Source organism: Macaca nemestrina, chromosome 5 (genome assembly GCF_043159975.1).
Source record: "Macaca nemestrina isolate mMacNem1 chromosome 5, mMacNem.hap1, whole genome shotgun sequence".
NCBI lineage: Eukaryota > Metazoa > Chordata > Mammalia > Primates > Cercopithecidae > Macaca > Macaca nemestrina.
The window spans coordinates 129,869,171-129,894,578 of record NC_092129.1 but is presented as its reverse complement, the minus strand read 5'-3'; the positions used below and the strand labels follow the sequence as shown (position 1 = coordinate 129,894,578).

At 43.1% G+C, this 25,408-nt stretch overlaps 1 protein-coding gene across 1 annotated transcript; it reads right to left on the bottom strand.

Moving 5' to 3' along the window:
• Nucleotides 1–5,725: 5,725 nt before the first annotated feature.
• On the bottom strand, nucleotides 5,726–21,675 carry LOC105490851 (glutathione S-transferase A4). The gene is made up of 7 exons (XM_011756818.2): nucleotides 21,569–21,675; nucleotides 20,509–20,613; nucleotides 15,140–15,191; nucleotides 13,216–13,348; nucleotides 12,209–12,350; nucleotides 10,346–10,477; nucleotides 5,726–6,347 (listed from the first exon to the last, which is right to left on the bottom strand). The coding sequence occupies exons 2-7, from the start codon at nucleotides 20,593–20,595 to the stop codon at nucleotides 6,225–6,227; spliced, it is 669 nt and encodes a 222-aa protein (XP_011755120.1). The 5' UTR covers nucleotides 20,596–20,613; nucleotides 21,569–21,675; the 3' UTR covers nucleotides 5,726–6,224.
• Between the last annotated feature and the right edge of the window lie 3,733 nt (nucleotides 21,676–25,408).

Sequence of the window (25,408 nt, the reverse complement as noted above, 5' to 3'; positions counted from 1 at the left end):
ATCAATAATTCAAGTGTGAATGGTCTTAAATACACCAATTAAAAGACAAAGACTATCATGAGTAGATTAAAAAAAACAAGACTCAACTGTGCATATATAAGCAAGCCACTTCATATATAAAGACATAGATTGATTAAACAAATCATGCCAGAGGGTGCTGAGTGCTATGAAGAAAATAAAATAAGAGGATAAGAAAGAGGTATGAAGGGGCTGGACGCAGTGGCTCACTCCTGTAATCCCAGCACTTTGGGAGGCTGAGGCAGGTGGATCACTTGAGGTCAGGAGTTCAAGACCAGCCTGGCCAACATGGTGAAACCATGTCTTTACTAAAAATACAAAATTGGCTAGGCATGGGGGTGCATGCCTGTAATCCCAGTTACACGGGAGGCTGAGGCACAAGAATGGCTTGAACCTGAGAGGCGGAGGTTGCAGTGAGCCAAGATTGCACCACTGCACTCCAGTTTGGGTGACAGAGTGAGACTCCATCTCAAAAAAAAAAAAAAAAAAAAGAGAGAGAGAGAGGTATATGGGTATATGGGGGGTCGGGGCAGCAGTGCGGGGAAGCTCTGTAGATCTTATGGTCAGGAGAGGATTCCCTCACGTGGAGATGTTAGCACTAAAGGAATAAGACAGAGCCTGCCACGCAATGTTCTGAGGGTTGTTATTTGGGTTAAAGGCATAAAACGCACAATCAGCCATGAGGGAACATTAGTAAATACAAAATCCCCTGCTGGTTATTGTCTGTTGCAGCCCCTGTCCAGTGGGATTCACTTTCTGCTCTGTTCCGTCCCCTAGGGAGATTGGACGCTGCAGAACTGCCTCGGCCAGGTGAGGACAGGAAGAGAGTCAGAGTCAGGTATTCAATCTGCCAAAACCTCTCTGAAAGTGTGGCTTTTATTCTGGGTCCCTTGGCACTTCTTTTTTTTTTTTTTTTTGAAATGGAGTTTTGCTCTTGTTGCCCAGGCTGGAGTGCAATGGTGCGATTTCAGCTCACTGCAACCTCCACCTCCCAGGTTCAAGCAATTCTCCTGCCTCAGTCTCCCAAGTAGCTAGGATTACAGGCGTGCGCCACCACACTCGGCTAATTTTTTTATTTTTAGTAGAGATGAGGTTTCTCCATGTTGGTCGGGCTGGTCTCAAACTCCTGACCTCAGATGATCCGCCCACCTCAGCCTCCCAAAGTGCTGTGATTACAGGCATGAGCACCTGAGCCCGGCCAGGTCCCTTGGCACTTCTGTCCTAGATACCAGAGTCCCACACTGTCCATTTTTCCTCTTTTGTCCCTGACACTGAAGCCTCTGCAACTGCCCCATTTAGGCATGGCTGTGCACTTTAACCCCGTTGGTTCACCTGTCGTGGCTTTTACTCAGTGAGCCTCTTGTCTTCCTTCTGCTCTTTCTTGCACCCTGTCTCACTCATGCTGACTTTGGGTTTAGCCTTGAACACTCAGCATGTTGATATTTTTTGAGGATAAACAATCCTGTCTCTGACTTCCGACTCTATTACCAAAGTCTGGTAACTCGTGAAAATTGTGGGGGGTAATGGTGGTGGTGGTGGTGGTTGGAGGTTTGAGACTAAAGGGTGGGAGCCTGCACCAAAAAAGGAAATTATGAAACTGGGGTGATGCCACCTGAGGCAGAACGGGACAGGAGGGGGCTGGTTTCCAACATGGGAAGTGAAATGCACAATTTAAGGTCATGCAACTATGAACACGAGAAACATGGGAACTTCTTGTTGGAGAGAGCCTTGTCTCTTGTTTTTATTTTCTCTAATCCTTTACTTCAATGCAGAAGCCAACCTTCCTCCCTGTTTTTTTCCTAAAAGAACCAGATTCAGGGGCCCCCTTGTGTCTAAGAGAATTAAAACCCAAAAGCAAGTACTTGCAAAATGGCTTAAGGTCTATATAGACAGCCCTTGATTAAAATTATCAGGCAGTGGCACTGGGTAGTAAAAATAGCAACACAGTAATATAAACTAGCCCAAATTTGCTGCCATCCCACAAAACTCAGTACAGTTTGAGTGTCCCTTATCCGAAATGCTTGGGACCAGAAGTGTTTCTGACTTTAGAACTTTTTTGGACTTTAGAATATTTGCATTATACTTACTGGCTGAGTATCCCAAACCAAAAAATCCCAAATCCAAAATGCTCCGAGGAAGATTTCCTTTGAGCGCCATGTCAGCACTCAGTTTCGGATTTTAAAGCATTCTGAATTTCTGAGCATTTCGGATTTCAGATTTGGGTTGCTCCACCTGTAATACAGACCCCTGAGGATTGTCAAGTCAACTGTCTGGTTCCCAGGTATAAATTAGTCTCTAAATGTGTGTAAAATGTTTATCTTCCCTGAAGAGTTCAGAGGGAAGTTTGAGGGGAACCACCCTTAGGTTGCATGATTCATTCGAAGGACTCACAGAACTCACTGAAAGCTGTGATACCCACGGCAATGGTTTATTACAGGGAAAGGATACAGATGAAAACCAGTCAAGGGAAGAGGTGTGTGGGGCAGCGTCCAGGAGGGATCCAAACACGGGCTTCCAGAGGTCCTCCTGTGGAGCCATGGGCAGCGTTCACTCCTTTTGGCAACACTGTGTGTCAATACCCATGGAGTATTGTCAACTGGGGAAGTTTACCTGAGCCTTGGAACCTAGGTTTTTTTATTGCGGGGGGGTCCATCAGGTAAGCATGGCTGACTGCCCAACAGGTGATCTGTTTTCACTCTCTCCAGAGTTGAGCTGATACCATGTGACCCAGAGCTCTCACTCAGTATCGCATTGCTGGTGTGACTCAAAGCTCTCACCCTACATCACATTGTTACTAGCTGACTGGCCCAAGACCCCCAGGCAAACAAAGACACTCCTGTCAGGCCTAGCATTCAAAGGACTTAAGAGACTGCCTTCCAGAAGCAAAGGCCAGACCTTTGGAGGGGCAAGGTGAAAGTCTTTACCACACACTTCCCGTTTTCTTTTTTTGTTGTTGTCTACTGCACTCAGGGGCCTGGCCACGCTGGGCCTCTTTCTCAGCACAGCAGCCTAGGTCAGCACTGTTCCTCAGGCCTGCCTCAGGGCTGCACCTGCCACCAGGCCTTTGCTCTTGCAAGAATTTTAAATATCAGGGTGATAACAGAGTGCTCACATTGTTTAAATATGAAGGCAAATCACTGCCTTGATGTTTGCGATTTATTTTCCTGTAATGAAAACAATGGAAATTGTATTGATTACATCAGACAATGATCACCTCCCACTTGTCTTTTCTTCTTTTGTTTCCACTGAGCAAAAAATCCCTTCTGTCATGAGAGATAAATGAGTGAGACTCTCATCAAAAACTTGCGTTTCCTTGGTTTTAAAATTTCTGAGTAGTAGATACTCCAAAGAGCGGCAATTCTTTCCTTTTTAAAATTACTTCTGCTGTTTACATGTGTATCTTGCCCTACCCTATTGTGTCCAGAATTGGTGGGTTATTGGTCTCGCTGACTTCAAGAATGAAGCCGTGGACCCTCGCGGTGAATGTTACAGTTCTTAAACATGGTGTGTCTGGAATTTGTTCTTCAGATGTTCAGATGTGTCTGCAGTTTCCTCCTTCTGGTGGGTATGTGGTCTCGCTGACTTCAGGAGTGAAACTGCAGACCTTCGTGGTGAGTTTCACAGCTCTTAAAGGCGGTATGGACCCAAAGAGTGAGTAGAAGTAAGATTTATTGTAAAGAGCAAAAGAACAAACCTTCCACAGCGTGGAAGGGGACTGGAGAGGGTTGCCACTGCTGGCTTGGGCAGCCTGCTTTTATTCCTTTATCTGACCCCACCCACAACCAGCTGATTGGTCCGTTTTGACAGAGTGCTGATTGGTGCGTTTACAATCCTTTAGCTAGACACAGAGGCTAGACAGTAAAGTTCTCCAAGTCCCCACTAGATTAGCTAGATACGGGGTACTGATTGGTGTATTTACAAACCTTGAGCTAGACACACAGGGTGCTGATTGGTGCATTTACAATCCCTGAGCTAGACACAGAGTGCTGATTGGTGCATTTACGATCCTTTAGCTAGACACAGAGTGCTAGACAGAAAAGTTCTACAAGTCCCCACTAGATTAGCTAGACACAGAGCACTGATTGGTGCATTTATAAACCTTGAGCTAGACACAGGGTGCTGATTGGTGTGTTTACAAACCTTGAGCTAGACAGAGTGCTGATTGGTGTATTTACAATCCTTTAGCTAGACATAAAGGTTCTCCAAGTCCTCACCAGATTAGCTAGATACACAGTGCTAATTGGTGCATCCACAAACCCTGAGCTAGACAGAGTGCTGATTAGTGCATATATAATCCTCCGGCTAGACATAAAAGTTCTCCAAGTCCCCACCTGACTCAGGAGCCCAGCTGGCTTCACCTAGTGGATCCCACACCAGGGCCACCTGCAGACTGCCCGTCAGTCCAGCGCAGCACGCCTGCACTCCTCAGCCCTTGGGTGGTCGATGGGACCAGGTGCCACGGAATAGGGGGCGGTGCCCGTCAGGGAGGCTCCGGCCGCGTGGGAGCCCACCACAGGGGGCTTGGGCATGGCAGGCTGCAGGTCCCCAGCCCTGACCCACTGGGAGGTGGCTGAGGCCAGGTGAGAATTCGAGTGGGGCACCAGCGGGCCTGCAGTGCTGGGGGACCTGGCGCACCCTCACAGCTGCTGGCCTGGGTGTTAAGCCCCTCACTGCCCTGGGTTGGCAGCGCCGGTCGGCCAGCCGCTCCAAGTGCTGCGCCAGCTGAGCCCGCTAAGGCTGAACTCGCACTGGCCTGTGAGAGCCGCCTGCAGCCCCAGTTCCCACCCTTGCCTCTCCCTCCACAGCTCCCAGCAAGCAGAGGGAGCTGGCTCTGGCCTTGGCCAGCCCAGACAGGGGCTCCCACAGTGCAGTGGCGGGCTAAAGGGCTCCTCAAGGTTGCCAGAGTGGACGCTGAGGCGGAGGAGGCGCTGAGAGTGAGGGCTACTAGCACGTTGTCACCTCTCACTATGCTGAATTCTTCTAAAGCAGGGGCTTTCTTCTACGATTCTGCCTCCTGGCAGTCTGCCTGGCATGTAATAGGTGCTTGATTAGTACTTTTTTTTTCTTTTTGAGATAGGGTCTCATTCTGTCACCCAGGCAGGAGTGCAGTGGCGTGATCTCAGCTCACTGCAGCCTCCGCCTCCCAGGTTCAAGCAATTCTCCCACCTCAGGCTGTCAAGTAGCTGAGATTACAGGGGTGCGCCACCATTCCTGGCTACTTTTTGCAGTTTTAGTAGAGATGAGGTTTCACCATCTTGGCCAGGCCGGTCTCAAACTCCTGACCTCAGGTGATCTACCCACCTTGGCCCCCTAAAGTGCTGGGATTACAGGCGTGAGTCACTGTGTCCAGTTGAGGCTTGATGAGTATTTGAGACGTGAATCAATGCCTGTTTAACAGCAGCATTATATTAACAGACCATACTTTTAGTTCTGAAATGCAAAAATTTAGAAGCCTACAAATAACCATTTGGGTAGTAAGAAGATAAAAATAATATATATTTGCATTTTCTTATACATGTGTCAAATGTAACTGGAAGGGTACACAAATAGTAACTGCGTTTGCCTGTGAGAAGCAGGACTTGGTTGTGGGGAAGCAGGGTTGAAAAGACTTCCAAGACTGTAGACCCTTTTATACTTTTTTGATTTTTGAACAGTGCAAATGTATTCTTTATTTGAAAAAAATTAAAAAATTCTAGCAACAAGGCAATGAGCAATGACTCATAAATTCTTTATTTTGGCTAATACTGATTGCATTCATTACTACCATTTTATTTATTACAGTTCAGATGAGAGTCATTCACTAGACATTTGGTTGTTATTAAACACTAAAAATTAGGCAAAGACTGGAGGGGATAAGGATAAGAGAACAGGATAAGGAGAGCAGAAACACACTCAGGAGAGAACAAGAGATCCTGCCCATTCTCATTATGAGGATGAACTGGCTACAGGACATTAGTAGCCTGATCAGATCTAACTTAAATACCAGCCTCGCCAAAAAAGTTTTCCAAAAAAGATCCCCTAACAATTATTTACTGGACAAAAAAGGTTGATATTTCTAGAAAGAGATGATCTCTTTGACACAAAAGACCAAACTTAGGACCCAACGTAATACATAGCACCATGACAGAGCTGGGATCCATTAAGACATGACTGTGGACAGAACCATCTGTAGGAACACGCTCTCACTCACAGATGGATGTGTTGTTTTACGGCTTAAAGATGTTGTAGACGGTTCTCACATAAATTTCATCAGGGGGAGGCTTCTTCTTGCTGCCAGGTTCAAGGAATCTCTTAATTGTAGGGATATTACTTAGTTTCACTGTGTACTCCTGAAAAAGGAAAACCCAAAAGTTTAAGGCTAACAAAAAAGGTATTAGTTACTACGAAGATATGGTTATGCAAAATGGCCCATCAAAATTTGTTCAATAAATACTTGTTGAAAGGTTCCAAGCAGAACTGAAATCTAGCATTTGTTTAGCAGGGATGTCCAATCTTTTGGCTTCACTGGGCCACACATAAAATACACTAACACTAACGGTAGCTAATGAGCTGGAAAAAAAAATCCCAAAATATATCATAATGTTTTAAGGAAGTTTATGAATTTATGTTGGGCCACATTCAAGGTTGTCCTGAGCCACATGTAGCCCATGGGCCATGGGTTGGACAAGGCTGGGTTAAGATCTGATCTCTATGCTTATTTACAATCGCTGTCATCAATCACCCGTATCAAGATCGGAGTTTAGGCAAATCTCCAGGTTCACAAAAAGAACTCTACAGCAATGGCAAAAGTAAAAACATACTCAAAATAGAATTATGACACTTAAGGTGAAAAAAAAGGAAGGGGAAAACTCATTGAAAACACCTCCAGTGTATTTTTCTGTATTGTTTTTTAATGCTAGTCAATTTGAAGCAGTGGGAGTGGGGAAGGAACAAAGAAATCTGTAACTTGTTGTGATCAATAAGCTGTAAACACCACTCGGACTAACCACCTGAAGTGCACTGATCTGCTGGGAGAAAATGCATGAGCCACTTAAGTAAAGGTGCTTTAAAAAGTCACCAGACGGTACAATTTATATTTTAAGATTCAGCTTCTTCAGAGTTTTTACTCCTATCAGTAAATGAATCCTCTTTCTGGCTATGTTCAGGAAATCGCCAGTTGCATTTTTTCATAGCCTCTGGCCCAGATACCAAATATTTATGTAAACTGGAATAGAAAAAAAAATTATATTTTTCATTCATAGAATCAAATCTTACCAATTCTCAGTAACTGAGAAGAAAAGCCCATTTTATCTAGTGAAAAATCTGAACTATATGAAGAAGCATATGCTCATCATATATAATTATTCTAATAAAACCTTTTAAAGCTATTTAAATAAAACCATTTATTTAAAAGTGAAGAGGTTGTTTTAAATAGCTACTATTTATTAATTGCCTATTATGTGCAAGACACAGCCTTAATTAAGCACACACAAACATACATACATATGCCACTAATATTAACAAAAACCCTAATAATTATGCCAATTAATTATATATAAATATGACAATTTTCTCTTTTCATTATGTACTTGTGTTATCTGATTTTAAATATCATACCAAAATTTAGAAGCTTGATCCAAATGATGTATTGTTTCAAGATTTACGTGGGGTTCATAGTTATCATGTATAGTAAAACTTTTGTGACTTTTAAAATCCATTAATCAACACAGGAATAACCCTTTAAATTCAACACCGATCTGGTGTCCAATTCTGAAGATTTAAATATTGATCCTCAATCTGATCAGAGATTAAAACTGTATTTACACAGATAATGCCTTGGGGTTTAAAAAGGGGTTGTTATCATAGTATCATCAATGTAAAATACCAATAGGTCCTGGTGCTACAGTTTACCAAGAAACCTTGATCTCTATCATTTACCCTAGACTTTTTAGATATTTTGTGTCTATTCAGTGAAAAGTTCTTTACTGCCTGTGAGGTATGTGTGCATGTGTACACAGCATGTATATATATGCATGCCTGGAAAGCTTTCACCTTTTTTTTTTTTTTTTTTTTTTTGAGACACAGTTTTGCTCTGTCACCCAGGCTGGAGTGCAGTGGCATTATCCCGGCTCACTGCAACCTCTGCCTCCCCGGTTCAAGCGATTCTCCTGCCTCAGCCCCCGAGTAGCTGGGATTACAGGCACGCACCACCATGCTCAGCTAATTGTTTTATTTTTAGTAGAGATGGGGTTTCACCATGTTGGCAGGCTGGTCTTGAGCTCCTGACCTCAAGTGATCCACCTGCCTTGGCCTCCCAAAGTGCTGGGATTACAGGTGTGAGCCACCACGCCCAGCCTAGATTTCACATTTAATAAGTTTAGCATTCTACCTACTTCTGGGTTCAGCATCTCACCTATTTAGGGCCATAGGTACTTCTAGTACTTCTAAATGTGTTTTTCAGAAACCACACAGTCTAGTGGAAAGAGTACAGACTTAGATCCCAGACTCCTCTGTGGCTCCCAACTCAGTCATCCACAGTCTTGCAACTTTATGCAGAATGTAATGTTTCCAAATCTGTAATTTTCATCTGTAAAACGGAGATAGTGAAGCCCATCTCCTAGGGTTATTGGGGTGGGGTTGAGGGGCCAGATGAGCAAATGCATGTTAAGTGCCTAGCAGACTGACTGGAACGCAGCTGGCTCTCAATAAGTTGCAGATCCCTTCCTCTGATTTCCCTTCTCTGCTAAACAAATAACTCTTTTAACAGTGCAAAAGAATACTTCAGGTGAAAAGTATCCTAAGTCAGTTCTGAATGAATAAAATCAAATTAAGGAAAGCCGATCTCTGTGTCTGCAAGAGTAAATGAAAAAAAAAAAAAGAAAAAAAACTATATAAACTATAACATCATAAATGATATGGTGGTTTATTGCCTTGAAGATTTTTATTCTCATTTTCTGGGTGTATTTATTGAACCGGTGGTAACTGCCCTCATTAGTACATCAAAATATTTAACAAACTTGGCAAAAAATGGTTTTAAGTATGTGTGTTACTCTTCGGGGAGTCAGTGTATCTCTCTTGGCTTTTGATAACTTGGTCAAACATACAGCAATATGGTCCGTATCTGCACTGTATCGGGGATTGGCAAAGTTTTTCTATAAAGGACCAGTCAGCAAAACTTTTAAGTTCTGCAGGCCATATGGTCTCTATCAGATCTACTCAACTCTGCTGTAGAAGCACAAAAGCAAACTTGACATTGTGTAAATGAGCGGGCATGGCTTTGTACCAATGAAATTTATGAATACATTTTGAATTTCATATCATTTTTATGTGTCATGAAACATTATTCCACAGATTTTTTTCAACAATTTAAAAATGTAAAAACTATTCTTAACTCACAAAAACAGGTGGCAGGCCAGGTTTGGCCCAGGGGTTACAGTCTGCACATTAGACTTGGAGATAAAAGGCTAAGGTTCTAGACAAAACTCAAGCATCCACTGGCTAAGCCAGCTTGGCGGCTGATTTCTTTATCCTGGGTCTCTACTCCCTCAAGTGAATACTGAGGTCACTAAATGTTTTTTTAAAAAGGCCCTTCTCTCCTTTAAAGTTCTAAGATCAATCCTGCCAGAATAACCCTGAGGGATAATTTGAACCACACAAGTCTTTCCTTAGAATTCTCAGGAGAATGGTAGGAACCCTTTGGGGTGATGTTTAGGGTGCTATCATCTTTCATTTGCTCTCAGAGCTCAGGCTTACAATTTCCTAACTTGAGACCATACTGTTTCTGAGAAAGGGGGTCATAGCCTGATGAATGAGACTGTTTTGATGTTTATCTTGCCCACTATCCCATCAGTAGATATATGTGAGTGTGAGAGCACCTCACCTCTATGGTTATTTCTATGGAAAGTCCCCAGTGGCAAACTCTCTGTGTATGGAGTTTTTTCCAGGAGTGCAGTGATGGAACAAAATTAAGATGAAAATTTCTGAGCTGGGTGTGCTGGCACATGCCTATAGTGCCCCCTACTCAGGAGACTGAGGTGGGAGGATCTCTTGAGCCCAGGAGTTCAAGACCATTCTGGGCAACACAGTAAGATCCCATCTAAAAAAAAAAAAAAAGAAATCTTTACACATCAATGATCTTTCAACTTGAAGGATTTAAGGACCAGAAAAACAACTTCGGGTCCTTACTTTCATTTCATTTGCCAAATTAGAATCTTAAAAATATTACACATACACACACACACACACACACACACACACACACACACTCCCCCAAAGCCAACCAAACAATAGGCACTGAAGGGAGGCCTAAGAGTTCTAGGACAATCTTCTAACACATAGTTTTATTTACCTGGAGGAAAGGAAATGCAGACAGGATATTAGGAATTTTCTCTTCTAGAGCTAAAATGGTTTGGAGTAAAATCACATCTGCAAGGCTCAGCTGATTACCAACAAGAAAGTTTTGTCCGTGACCCCTTAAAATCTGTAAGGAAATGGTGTGCATCAGTCATAATATTCCACATAGAGAGACCGATGAGGCTATTGAATCAGTGCAGTAACTGAGAAGAGGTGAAATTATGACCTTGTCATTTCATGCTTTCATAAATAACATCAAGTAAGAGAACATGCCCTATCTCTGACAGAGAGAGCAAGAGAGAGTAGGGGAGAGAGAGAGAGAGAAAGTACAAAAAAGGCATGGAAATGAAAGCATCCTTAAATATCTGCTGTGGATCTGAATGAGACATTGAAGTGGGGAAGGGAAAATTCCTTATTTCTGGATTTAGCATCTGGTGTTTTGAAAGGATGCATCTACTCCAAAAATGTATCTACAGAAATGCATGCAGGAGGCTTGGGGAAGGGCGGGGTGATTTAAGAAATCTAAGTGATAGATCATCTTTAAGGGGCCCACTCTTACTTCCCAGTTCTGTTGCTAGAACATCAAGACGTGTAGTAATAAACTCAACCCAATTAAAAATTAGGCTTCCTCTTACATGTCCCAAAACAGAGAAAATTAAAAGCTTGAGTTCATCTTGACTCCCATTCTGAGGGTAACATACAAGTGTGGGGCTTTATAAGAATAGATTGTGATTAGGGACAGGCAAGGAGCAGTGGTAGCAACGGGGAGATCCCCTTCACAGGGAACTCTTGGATGCCCATGGGTGTCTGCATGTGCACAAGTGTGTGTGTGACAGGAATTCTGAACGCAATTCCAGGTCAAATATAGCTGCTGGAGTCAGAGTGGCATAGTACAATGTATCCTGAATTTGTAGTCAGAGGCCAGAGTTTCAACCCTGCTCTCCGTTTTCTGGCCATGTTACCTTGGACAGGTCCACTGAATCTCTCCATGACTTCATTATGTGTAAAAGGGACAACAGTTCTCACCTCATAGGCGTGTTGCAAGAAACCCTGACACAGTCTGGGCCCTTGGGACCTAAGAATGAGCAGTGACCCTTTGCCAAAGCACCATGTCCTCTGTGCCCTTTCCAGACCACATTTCTGCATTATCCTATTTTACATTCACAAAGTGCCTGTGGGAAAGATACCATAAAACCTAGCTACAGAAACCCCAGAAAATACCTCTCCTTTTTCCTAAATCTAGTTCCACAAAGATGGTCAGAGGAAGCTTGCCAGATAGGCCTTCCCATATTTTCACATCCTCTTATTTAGTGTTTGCACTGAAACACTAAAAATACTCCTCCCAGTTCAGGAATAAAGAATTGGAAGCTCAGAAAAGCAGATATAACAAGAAGAGAAAAACAACAAAACCAAAAACAAAAAGAGCAAAGGGAAGACAAATAAAATGGAAATGTTCTTCTCCTCATATCAAATTATCAGGGAGGATGTCAGCTATGAGATAGCTGTTCAACAACTGTTTGTTGAATGAATGAATGAGGCAGTTTCTGTTTTCTGTATCTTCTGAAGTTTCTGCTGTATCCACACAAGGTGGGAACTTGGTGAATGCAAGGAACAATAAGGGACACAGGCAGGGAGCCCATACTTTTTCTAGACTCCTGAATCATGTGGTCCTAGCAGAGTCTGAGGGGCTCTAAGATACCAGCTTTGTGCTGTGGCTACTATTAGCTCTTAGGAGTCCATTAGCTCTTAGGTTAGTCCAACCGGGCTCAGTTTTAAAATGCTTGGACAGAAAAGGGTGTTTGTGGCAGCTTCTTTGTGGTTTGGTTACTCTGTGTATACAGGCATCTCTGCCACCTACCTTTTCAAACACAGGAAAGTATCTAATTATAGCCTTCTGGGCCATGTTAACCACTTCCTTTTGTTGATCATCTGGTTTTAAGAAAGGATGCATGATAAGCAGTTCCAGCAGATCCAGCGTCCCCTCCACATACATGTCAATCCTTAAAACAAAAGAGCAGTTGTCTCAGTTTCTCCTCTCTTTGAAGCCATTGGTTTCCACAACTAAGAATTCAGAGTGCTTTTTTTTTTTTTTTTTTTTTTAAGATGCTGGCAACTTAAGTCCCTAGCAGCATTTACCTATACCTGTCTCTTAAGAGCAAAGAGATAAGGTCAATTCTAGTTGTAACTCACAAAAATCTGTCACAGATCAGACAGCTTGAGAGTCACGAGTGCTTTCTTCCTGGCATCCTACTCCTCCACTTTCACCCCAGCATCTGTGTTTTGGTCTCTTAGTATGGGTCAAACTTCATCTTCATGAAAGTAGTGAATACCATTTATTGAGTGCTTAGAGTGTACCAGGCATGGTGCTAAACACTCTCCATTCATTATCTCATTAAATCACATGACACTATGAGAAATGTACTATTCTTATACCCACGTTGCCCAGGGTCATACATCTAAGGGGTGCAAGGACCAGGCTTTGAATTCAAATTATAATCTAATGGTCTCTAATGGTCACTCTCCCAGGCCTTGAACATCACAGCAGCTCCTCATTCCTAATACTTAACAATAGTGAATGTGTAAGAAAGGTAAAAAGCAGTATCAAAGCATTTAAAAATGTTGAAATCTGAAACAATGACACCCTAGATATAGTATTCAACATCTGAATCCAATTATTTTCTTTTGTTTTACTCAGACTCTCTCTACTGAAGTTCCAACTGGTCTTCGTGACCTTCTTGGGTTTTTGCTCCCTGATCTCATAACTATGTAAGACATAAAGTAAATGTGGTGTGCTGCAGAGGACTGCTAATCAGCTAAGGCATCAGTAAGCTGACAAGTGACAACACTTGAGAGGGGCCACAGTACAGGGTTCTCTCCTTGAGGTCCTTGCCAAAGAGATTGTGCTTGTCTGCTATGTAGTGGAGAATGCTTCGGGTCTGTACCAACTTCATCCCGTCAATTTCAACCATAGGCACTTGTTGAAACAGCAGGTGGTTACCTGAGAATGGAAGCCCAGAGTTAGAAGTGATCTCTTCTTCTCTGTCCCCCAACCCCTAAAAAATGCTCTGTTGAATGAAAAGAAATGTGGAATCATGGCCTTAGGAAATAGTGTAAAGCTTCCAGATGACAGATAACTTTAACTTCATTCAGGAGAGCAGATTTAGCCACAAAAGAAACCTGAAGGGGTCAGGCACGGTGGCTCAAGCCTGTAATCCCAGCACTTTGGGAGGCCGAGGCAGGTGGATCATGAGGTCAGGAGTTCGAGACCAGCCTGGCCAATATCATGAAACCCCGCCTCTATTAAAAAATAAAAAAATTAGCCGGGTGTGGTAGCTGATGCCTGTTATCCCAGCTACTTGGGAGGTTGAGGCAGGAGAATTGCTTGAACCCAGGAGGCGGAGGTTGCAATGAGCCGAGATCATGCCATTGTACTCCAGCCTGGGCGAAAGATCAAGACTCTGTCTCGGGGAAAAAAAAAAAAAAAAAAAAAAAAAGAAGCCTGAAAACTAGCATTGTTATAAACGTTCCCTTTTCATTTTCACCCCAGGAAAAATACCTATCCACAGTGATAAGGGATTAAGGGGAATGTAGTGAAGATATTTCTTCAGTGCTACACAGGCCAATACAGCAGTCAAAGCTACATGCAGCTATATAAATCTAAATTTAAATTAATTACAATTTTTAAAACTTAAAATTCAGTTCCTCAGTTGCACTAGACATATTTCATGTACTCAACAGTCACACGTGCCTAGTGGCTACCATATTGGACAGTGCAGAATACAATGTTTCCTTCACTGTAGAATGTTCTGCTGGACAGCACTGTTTTTAGAGAATCTGATCATGAAACCTAAGTAACTAGCTGAGACTCATGTATACTCTTTGGCTCATGTATACTCTGTGGCTACTCTGTAGCCACAGAACAGATTGTTTACTACCAAGTTCGCTGTCACTAGTTAAAAAAACAACCCATTGTTTTCTTTAACAAATCTGAATCCAACAGTTTCCACATACCAAACCCTGGGGAGAGATGCCTGTATAGGGTACAGCTTGGCCCTTGAGGGTTTGGGCATTCTGAACGGGTGAGGGTAGAGGGGAAAGGAGTACTTAGCACATGCCTAGTGGCTTCCAGCCACCGTCGCACACAAAAGGTGGCCTTACAGCCCTGGAGTGCTGGTACCATACAAGGGAGCCTCCAGCTGGGCCTGAGGACCCTGCTGTTGGCTGGGAGGGAGGCTGCTCACAGGTTGATGGGTGCATTCTTTATGGGTCTACTGGTGGCTCCTGCTATAATGGATGGTCAAGGAGGGAGCAGGGCTGACCAGGAATTAAAGGTGAAGGGAGGGGCAGTTCGTCGATTTCGCTTCTGTGTGGTATTCACTTCAGAAAGTATCCCCATTGGGGGTATTTATTTGCATACTTCAAACAGGCCAGGATGCCTCAGATAGTATGAAGGAAGTAGGGAAAGATGAGAAGGAGGGAAAGGGCAAGGGAGAGAAAGAAAGGGGGAGGAGGAGATTAGAGGGGAGAGAGGGGAGAAGAAAGGGATGGAGGAGAGCTGTTCACTTGGGTGGGGAAGGAACTACTCACCCCCTTCAGCCAGCTTTTATGGAACTATTGAATAAGAAGTGATTTCCTGGCAATTTCAACTATTTATTCCCTCTTGCTTTTTTTGGTTTTAGGATACTGTTCTGAATGTTCAGTGTCATTGAATATTTTTGCCCTTCCACATAAACAGCAGTTCTTAAAGGAAAATCAGTATTAGAGGCAGTTGTTTCATTTTCATACTCACCATCCTGCAACTTGTATAACTGTTCTTTTGTTTCCAGAAATTCTTCATCAAACTAAATTTTAAAAAAAGAAATGTATACAAACATAGTGGAATATTATTCAGCCATTAAAAAAACAAAATCCTGTCATTTTCAGCAACACGGACAGAAACAGAGGTCATTACGTTAAGTGAAATAAGCCAGACACAGGAAGACAAAGACAGAATGTTCTGATTCATATGTGGGAGCTAAAAAGGTGGATCTCATGGAAATAGAAAGTTATTGGTGCTTACTAGAGGCTGGGAAGTGTAGAGAGGAAGAGGATGTGAAAAGAGGTTGGTTAATGATACATAAATACGGCTAGACAGAAGAAATAAGATCTAGTGTTCAATAGTATGGTAGGCTATAGTTAACAATAATGTATTACACAGTTCAAAATGGCTAGAAGAATTGGAATGTTCCACCATAAAGGAAAGATAAATGTTTGAGGTGGGTAATGGACATCCTAATTACCCTGATTTGATCACTACACATGATATGCATGTATCAAAATATCAAATGTATCCCCCAAATATGTACATTGTGTATCAATTTTTTAAAAAGATATCCTCACCCTCCAAAAGGAGGTAAACATCATAGAGACTCAGGACTAAAAATACCAAGTTAAACAGTCTTAAGAAGCAGAGAGAAAGAGCAGACTTAGCATCCACATCTTGGTTTCTAAATATCACTGCCCCCTAAAAGGAACTAGGGCTCCTATAAAAGAAGGTTGATTTTGTTATGCCGAAGCAAGGAAGTGCTCAAAGGTGAAACAGAAAGGCATGGAGGGCCCTGTGAGGGGAATTCCCTACCAAATTTGGGAAAATTTAAGCATCAAAAAGAATGATGTCAATTATGGATTATAACATACAACAAAATATCTATGTCCATAAATGATGATGCTAAAAAAAAAGGTAAGGAGAAGAAAAAGCTCTTTTTTACAGAAGACTTAATTAAGTTACTTAATTATGATAAAGGGAAAGTATCAATTTACAATGGAGAGATCGGGAGATCTCTCACCCTCGGTCTAACCAAACAATCAAACTTGGCTCCCCAGTGGAGAACACTCTGACATCCTAAGCCTTCTGTTGTAACACAGTGAGAAAGGCACAGTCACACCTGCTAAAACAGTACCAAAAATATTTACCCTGAATCTACGCGAAAGGTGAAAATCAGGTATATTCAGGATGTGGGACCTTACAAACATAATGGCCTGGACTTCTCAAGAGTAGAGGGCATGGAAAAAAAGTCAGGTCCTGTTGATGAAAATCAACTAAAGATACTTAACAACCAAATTGGAAGTAGATCTCGGAGGAGAGGAAACTGTTATAACTGCTAAACAGATGTGTAACAGTTAGACATTTGGGGGAAAATAGGGAAAATCTGAATATGGATTGCATATTAGATGTTGTGAAGGCAGCGTTAATTTTCTTGGTGGTGACAATGGTATTGTGGTTATTACGACAATTATTTATTTTGCCTTGGTGTCAGAGGCGTGTGAACCAGAGCAACTTCATCTTGAATAGGAGCCGGGTAAAATGAGGCTGAGGCCTACTGGGGGCTGCATTCCCAGACGGTTAAGGCATTGTAAGCCACTGGATGAGACAGGAGGTCAGCACAAGATACAGGTCATAAAGACCTTGCTGATAAAACAGGTTGCATTAAAAAAGCCAGCTAAATCCCACCAAAACCAAGATAGTGATGAACGTGACCTCTGGTCGTCCTCATTGCCACACTCCCACCAGCACCATGGCAGTTTACAAAGGCCATGGCAATGTCAGGAAGTTACCCTATATGATCTAGAAAGGGGGGAGGCATGAATAAATCACCCCATTGTTTAGCATATTATCAAGAAATAACTATCAAAATGGGAAACCAGCAGCCCTTGGGGCTGCTCTATGGAGTAGCCATTCTTTTATTCCTTTACTTTCCTAATAAACTTGCTTTTGCTTTGCACTGCAGACTCGCTCGAAATTCTTTCTTGTGCGAGATCCAAGAACCCTCGCTTGGGGTCTGGATCAGGACCGCTTTCCTGTAACCCTGGGAGGAAGACACATGCTGATGTCTGCAACTACTTTGAAACAATTCAGAAAAAAAAAGGAAAGGAGAAAGCAAATTAGTAAAATGTTAAGAACTGGTGAATTTAGTTGAAAAACATTCAACCTGGAGGGGTGGGGGAGAATCAGGATCATAGGGTGGAGGCTTGGCTTCTGCTGCTTGCCAGGGTGGGTGCTCATGGTGTGAGGAAAGGAGACTCAGTGCTCCCAGAGGATCTTCATCTAATGCTCATGAACAGTATCCTTGGGGCAACAATGCTCAAAGCCTAGATGGTCAGATGTGGTGCAGGCAGTACTCCTGGATCAATTGACAATGTCTCTCAGATAGATTCAGTTGAGGAATTTGTCCCTGGATATTTGTACTACGACACACTAAAATCAAAAGTTAAAACATCATATTAGTTAACAGAAAGGGTTATTTATTTTTTTCTTAGAGGTCTGTCACCCAGGCTGGAGTGCAGTGGCTCAATCGCAGGTCACTGCAGCCTCAAACTCCTGGGCTCAAGGGATGCTGCCACCCTCAGCCTCCCAAGAAGCTGAGATTATAGGCTCAAGCCACCACATTTGGCTCAGAAAGTTTATAGGATATATGCAGGGACAAGGTGCTCAACTGATGCTCCTAGTTAATGGTAGAAATGGTGTACATCTCCCACGTCTCAATGGGGATTTGCCTGGGTTTTAAGGGGTCTTCAGGCAAATAAAGTTCCAAGCATGGAAGAAACAACCAACATACAGCAATGTCAATGATGACTCAAATTAAGTGACTGACCAACATTGAGGACTCCCTGAATTAGAACAGGCTGTTTTTCAGTAGGTTTTAGTGACCTAGTTACCCAGATGTGTGTGTTTCAACTTTAGGTTCAACTCAATCATGGGATATTGAGAATCATGGACTTGTCTGGTGGCTGCCAGCTGGTCCCTCCTGACTGTCTCAGATCTATGTGAGCACAAACTTAACTGGCAAAGAGATGGGGAGGGGCCCCCTCTCCACCACCTTGTAAACCATGTGGTTGCCCTAGGAGAGAGACCAATGCAGCTTCCTCCACTCTGGTCTGAGGAGTGGGCTCATTACTCTACCAGATCAGCCTGTTCCTCTCACAGATTGGACTGGGGTAGGTGGGTCAGATAACTCATGTTCTTTTTTTGTTTAACTTATTTAAGGTTGGGTTTTTATTACTGTAACCAAAAATGTTGACTCATAGGTGAGTAGGAGGGGCAGGGTAGAATGAAGAAAGAGAGAAGATTTGACAAAGGGTTATATCCATTCAAAACCTATGAAATGAACCAAGAATTACAAACTCAGAAGCCTATGGGGGTTAGACATATGACAGACACGAGTGAAGTCGGGCAGGTTCAGGTCCTGGGACCTTGAATGTTTTTCACTTTCCTCTTAATAGTTAGCAAATACACCCTGAGACAAGAGGGCGAGGTGGGGCAGTCCTTATTCAGATCCAACAATTGCTGCCCTGTGAAAATAAGGACTCAGGATCACCACATCTTCCAATTTCTAAAGACAAGTCAGAAATCAGAATTTGCATATGAACATAATGTCAACTCATTTAGAAAATTGTAAAACACCATGTGGCAAGTTATCATATGCAAAAAATAAAAACAAAAAACAAACACAAAACCCATAACCCAACAACTCACATTTGCCATCTTTGGAGGTTGCTAGGGTAACAACACATTATTGTGAAAATTTATAATCAAGCATTTACCTTGCCTTTCCTATATGAAGCACATTTTAAAGTAACTGAGTTTTAAAGTTTATGATTTAAACATAACATTTTTACACATTTTAAAGTTAATGAGTGATAAGTACTGTCTTAGAAGAGAATCACAGTTCATAAACTTAGGTGAAATGATGGAAATGAAAAGAATTGCCATTTTGTAAACCCTAACAGAGATGATGATCAATAGCTGCTAAAACCACAAGTTGAAAAGAAACTGGGAGAAACTATAATGTGTGGATTGGGGTTGACATCACAGGAACACACCGAAGAAGCTCGGCATCACTGAAAACGAGACAACCAGACACCAGACAGCCCCTGACATGGTACAAGAGAAGTGTGTTCACAGTATCTCCTCTGACATAGTCTGGCAGGAAAAAAAATAAAATAAAGAGAAAAAAGGAGCCTGAAGTGATCATGCCTCTGGGTCCAGCTAGTAATTTATGGGAAGTACAGAAAATAGAGGAGCATGTTCAAATAAGGGTAGCCTCACTTTACTATGTTACCTCAAGGCAACACCTGGAGGGTAAGTAAACCAAATCCAGAATAGGGAAAATTTTACAGGGCAGTTTCTTCCACAAACAAATGGCACTAGAAACAAACGTAGACATCTAGCACCCAGATCTTGTAGCACCCAGATCTTGACGTTAATACCTTTTCTTTTCTTTTTTTTTTCTTTTTTATTTGTGACCGAGTCTGGTTCTGCAGTCCAGGCTGCAGTGCAGTGGCCTGATCTTGGTTCACTGCAACCTCCGCCTCCCAGTTCAACCGATTCTCCCGCTTCAGCCTCCTGAGTAGCTGGGAGGACAGGCGCGCGCCACCACACCTGGCTAGTTTTTGTATTTGGGGGAGACACGGGGTTTCACCATGTTGGTCAGGCTGGTCTCCAACTCCTGACCTCATGATCTGCCCACCTCGAACTCCCAAAGTGCTGGGATTATAGGTGTGAGCCACCGTGCCAGCCTGTTAATACCATTTTTCTATCTAAGAAATTCCTGATTCTAGGGCTAGGGCAGGGAAAATATTAATACAAGATGAGCACAGAGCATTTTATAGTGTCAAAAAGTGCTGAGAACAAAAAAGAGGCCAATGTGAAATAAAAAAAGGTAAACCTGAAAGAGCACCGTGGCCAAAGCTGAAACAATTTAGGCAATTTAGGTCATTGGACTATAATCTAAAGTATAAAATCAATATGCAAGCAAGATACCAAGGCTGCCAGTTTGAAGCTACTGAAGAAAACACGAAATTTACCCTAAGAATGCATAATAAGAGCTCAGAGTAACTGACAATTTCCAGGTACATTTCCTTTCTTCTTATTAATAAATATTCATTGGTGCTAGATCAGAAGCCAATAATTAAGTAACAGTCAAAAGGAAAATAGAATTCCACCAACTACATTCTAATGATAAAGAAAAGTCCCTTCAGGAATGGAATCTGATTCAGTGAAGCATGCCTGTGATTTTGGTGGACGAGAACGAGACCTGAATGGTGCTTCAAAACCTATTTTTCTTTCAAAGGTCTCAAAAACTGTATAACAAATCTGTAAAGAAACAGCACATAAGGTACCTCGACTCCGGCGGCGGCTAAAACCCATCTCACGGACTCCATCCGGCCTCTTCCGTTGGGATAGTGGAGCTTGGGCCTTGCTGCCATGATAGCTTTTCAGGCTTTCTGAAAAACAAATGCAGCAGCTCCTCGCACACCAATAGTCCCAATTTCGCGTCTTCAACCCAGTGCTCAGGGGCGAAATGAATATTCAGGATGTTGGCACGGGAAACTGTTCTTTATTTTTGTTTTTGCATTTTCCCTCACTCAAGAAAAAACATACCACCATTTTAAAACATGGACAAAAAAAAACCTTGGCTTTTATATGATTTCTATTTATGACTTCTTATCCTGGATCTTGGGAAGCTGGGGCCATTTGTTGTAAAAACATATGTGCTAGCAGTACAGGATTTCACAAATTCAGAACATTATATATTTTGACCTTGAGAATCTCAGATTTTCCAGATTCAGCTTGGGGATAGGGGGTGGCAAGCGTTGAAGAGGGTCGCGAAGGAAAATTGCACAGCCACAGGAACCTCTTCAAGTATTCATGCTTTTACATACATCATATTTTATTATCACGGCAACTGGAAGGTGAACAGGCCGAGTACTACTATTGTCTGCAAAATGTGCATCCATCGTCACGCATGCGGGGGCTGCCCCCCGGGTCCCACGTGTCTCCCACCCCTACTGGGAGATGAGCCCCCGGCCTTGTAAAATGAGCCGGGGCCAGGGTTTGGCCATCTGAGACTGCACTCTCCCATGCTCAGCTTCCCCGCTCAGCCCACGCAGGGGCGTAGCGGCCGCCCCACCAGGCCCTGGGGACCATCCAGGCCCACCTTCCACCAATGCATTCAGACTCCGCAGAAGGGGTTAAAAAAAAATACGCACACTCCAAAAAGGACCCCAGCTCCAGCCAACAGGCCCACCTCTGCCCAGACTGGAGATGGAGGGCAAAGGACAAGAGGGAGAAAAAAGAAGGACTGAATTGGGGGGATGAAGGAAGAATGTGAGAGTGAGACTCGGAAAAAAAGAAGAGAGAAAGGGCGGGGAAGGGGGTGACCGCAGGAGGGAGACAGACCTGGAGTCCGCTCGGAGACCTGGAGCCGCACAAAGCGCAAGGCCAGCAGTCCGCGGCTAGGCGAGACCAGCAGGCGGCTCTAGCGCGCGGGAGCTGGGCGAGGCTCCGGAACGACCTCACCAATAGAGACTGCAGTATTTAGCATGCCCCACCCATCTGCAAGGCATTCTGGATAGTGTCAAAACAGCCCGAAATCAAGTACGTTTCTCTCAAACTTTAGCATTTGGGGAATAAATGATATTTGCTATGCTGGTTAAATTTGATTTTAGTTAAAATTACCTGTTGAAGCTCTAGTGCGATAAATAACTTAACCTAAGTGTAAAGTTGGAATTTCTTTCAGGTTTATATAGCTTGTGCGCCGCAACGAAGTCTCGGATGTGAGGGCGATCTGGCTGCGACATCTGTCACCCCATTGATCGCCAGGGTTGATTCGGCTGATCTGGCTGGCTAGGCGGGTGTCCCCTTCCTCCCTCACCGCTCCATGTGCGTCCCTCCCGAAGCTGCGCGCTCGGTCGAAGAGGACGACCATCCCCGCTAGAGGAGGACCGGTCTTCGGTCAAGGGTATACGAGTAGCTGCGCTCCCCTGCTAGAACCTCCAAACAAGCTCTCAAGGTCCATTTGTAGGAGAACGTAGGGTAGTCAAGCTTCCAAGACTCCAGACACATCCAAATGAGGCGCTGCATGTGGCAGTCTGCCTTTCTTTTGATCCATGACCCTTTTTAAAAATTAATTAATTAATTAATTAATTTATTTATTTATTTATTTTTTTTGAGACGGAGTCTCACATGAGACTGCACTCTCCTATGCTCGGCTTCCCAGCCCAGCCCACGCAGGGGCGTAGCGGCCGCCCAGTCAGGCCCATCTGGGCCCACCTTCCACCAATGCATTCAGACTCCTCAGAAGGGGTTTAAAAAAAATACGCACACTCCAAGAAGGACCCCAGCTCCAGGCAACAGGCCCACCTCTAGGCTGTAATCTTGGCTCACTGAAACCTCTACCTCTCGGATTCAAGCGATTCTCCTGACTCAGCCTCCCAAGTAGCTGGGATTACAGGTGCGCGCTACCATTCCCGGCTAATTTTTGTTTTTTTAGTAAAAACGGGGTTTCGCCATGTTGACCAGGGTGGTCTTGAACTCCTGACATCAGGTGATTCCCCTGCCTCGTCCTCCCAAAGTGCTGGGATTACAGGCGTGAGCCACCGCGCCCGGCCCTTGGATGCGTTTTAAACAGCAAGTACGCAATGCTTTCCTGACAGGAATGTTAAGTCCGTCAGGAAATCCACATATGGGTGTTAAGTAGGCTAAGTACCACATACAGATTAAAATCGAAAGAGCCGTCAACCCTTATTTAATTTAAGCAGTAGACCCTAACTTCTTTCTTTCTTCATCTCAGTGGGACATCTTGAGATTTTTCTTCATTTTGTACATTTTAGAGTCACGTGCTCTGTAGTCATGGCCTCAAGTCAGCACCTGCTTGGAAGGGGGGTCTTTGGGGTTGGGGGTGGTGCTAAAAAAAAAACTAATTTGGCTGGCAAGTTAGTTAAAACGTTGAAAATATTTTAAAACTATCAGGGCTATATTATGGAACAATTGCGAAATTCACATGGATTTCAAAGTTTGAAATACATGCCTTCGAAAATACATCTTGTTTTTAGAGGCAGCTTCTGCTATTTCTCAGGCTATAGATGCTATTTTCTTCACCCACAGGGGTGCTCGAGAGTACCTTGCTTGACAAGCCTGGGTGCTGAACAATTGCAGCCGCTAGCTAACATGATCAGATTTTATTTTCAGTAGGTTTCTCTGGCCAAAGTGAGGCGAATGAATTGGGGTAGTAGGGGTAGAGAAAGAAACCTGTTGTGTCTGTGTAAATTAAAGTAGCACCATGCGTTTGAAGAAAATGGGTAAGAAAAGGTGAAATAGTAAAGAGGTAGGTGGTAAAGGATTTACTAATCAGGTCAAAGGGAAGGGAGGAGGAAGAAAAGTCTAGAATGATGCCCTGTCCAACACACACACACACACACACACACACACACTTCTTGTCTGTTTGTTCTGCACTTGTATCCTGGAACTTAAAGTAAAATAAAAAAAAAAAAAGTCAACTCCATCTTAAGATGTCTATAGCTGAGGAAATAGCTTAATGATACCTGGAAGGACAAATTCCTATGACAGTAGAATGTCCAGATGTTCCAATATTGCATAATGCTAAATGCCTTTAAGGTAATTATAGTCATGCTTTCACGTACTTACGCATGGAAATGCCAAGGATACCTTTCTTTAAATTAACAAAGTACTAATTTTTTTCATTCTGTTAGCCTACTTGCACGTAGACATTGCTTAGCTTACCTTTTACATAGATAAGACCCCTATCGAATAAAAAACAAAGAGGAGGCATTCCTCCTCTTGCTTTCTGAGGACGCTCTACTCTGTAACTGAGTAGCTTTCAATAAACTGTTGCTTCTCATGGCACTCTGTGACTCGCCTTACATTCCTTCCTGTGCGAGATCCAAGAACCCTCTTTTAGGATCTGGATCAGGACACCTTTTTCTGGCAACACTCAGCCTTGTTCACCTGAAAGTGTAACTAAGGTAGCAGCATGACTCTGTTATTACACAGGCTTGGGGAGAAATGAAAAATCCTGTTATAATAGTTCTGCATTCTATGACAGATACCCCAAAGGCATTTTATTCCTTTGAAGCCCCTGACATCGTCAACCTGCTTATTCTTGAAGACCCTTAGAGTTGCCCTCATCCTGAGACAGTCTTACTCATTTTATCTATCTATTCTACCTACCTATCCACCTACCTACCTGATACATTTTCAGAGGCCCTGGGAAATCTTCTTAGTCTCAACCCTTCACTCATCTGCTCAGTAGTAGGTAAAACTGCTTGCACAAAAGTCAAGAGCTTCAAATCTCAGTTTAAGAGCTTTGTATACTCCCAGAAGAGGGAAACATTTGACTTAAATTCAGCCTTAGCTATAAGTGATCGGTGTAAGACCCTATTCTAACAAGTGGGTTTTCTTATCAGGAAAGATGCTTGAGAGCTTGAAATGGCTTCTTCAGGGTTTCTGAAGGGGCAGCCATGGGCCCAGCGTGATGCCAAAAAGACAAATGCCCATGATTACACAGTAAAGTCACTGTGTTCTGATGGCAAGAGGCACAGTTAGGGATTCACCAATGCAAGTTTGATTGGTAGATCATGTTCCTAGAAAATCCTGTCAAGGAGTCAAAGAATGTTTAGAAAATGAATTTCTTGTGACATTCTTTCTGTAGTTCACGAAGTTATGAACTTCTTTTAAAGGTTTATATTGTATATGAGAATGTGCTGTGAAAAGCTAAAAGACATACAAGGCAAGTTAAAATGATGAAATCAGGAACAAGAAACTGTTTCCACCTGCTTTTGCTTTTTTTGTTGTTGTTGTTTGTTTTTGTTTTTGAGACACGGCCTTGCTCTGTTGCCCAGGCTGGGGTGCAGGGGGGTGATCTGGGCTCACTGTAACCTGTCTCCCAGGCTTAAGCGATTCCCCTTCCTCAGCCCCTCAAGTAACTGGGACCACAGGTGCACACCACCACACTGGCTAAATTTTGTAATTTTGGTAGAGATTTTTGGTAGAGGGTCTTGCCATGTTGCCCAGGCTGGTCTCCAACTCCTAGGTTCCAGGGATCCTCCTGCCTCCGCCTCCCAAAGTGCTGGGATTAGAGGTATGAGCCACCACTTCCAGACGCCTAACTTTCTAAAAGCTGAATTTTAAAAAAACCTCCACATTGCAGGATAACTCTTCATTCTGCTACTCAAAGTGTATGCATCTAATTTCATAGCAGTAACACGATACTAAGCATTC

Coding starts and splice junctions, on each gene's coding strand:
- LOC105490851 (XM_011756818.2), bottom strand. CDS start 20,595: ATGGCAGCAAGGCCCAAGCTCCACTATCCCAACGGAAGAGGCCGGATG. Junction 13,349..15,139: donor GTTATACAAGTTGCAGGATG/GTGAGTATGAAA, acceptor TTCCATTCTCAG/GTAACCACCTGCTGTTTCAA. Junction 6,348..10,345: donor CTGCATTTCCTTTCCTCCAG/GTAAATAAAACT, acceptor TTCCTTTTTCAG/GAGTACACAGTGAAACTAAG.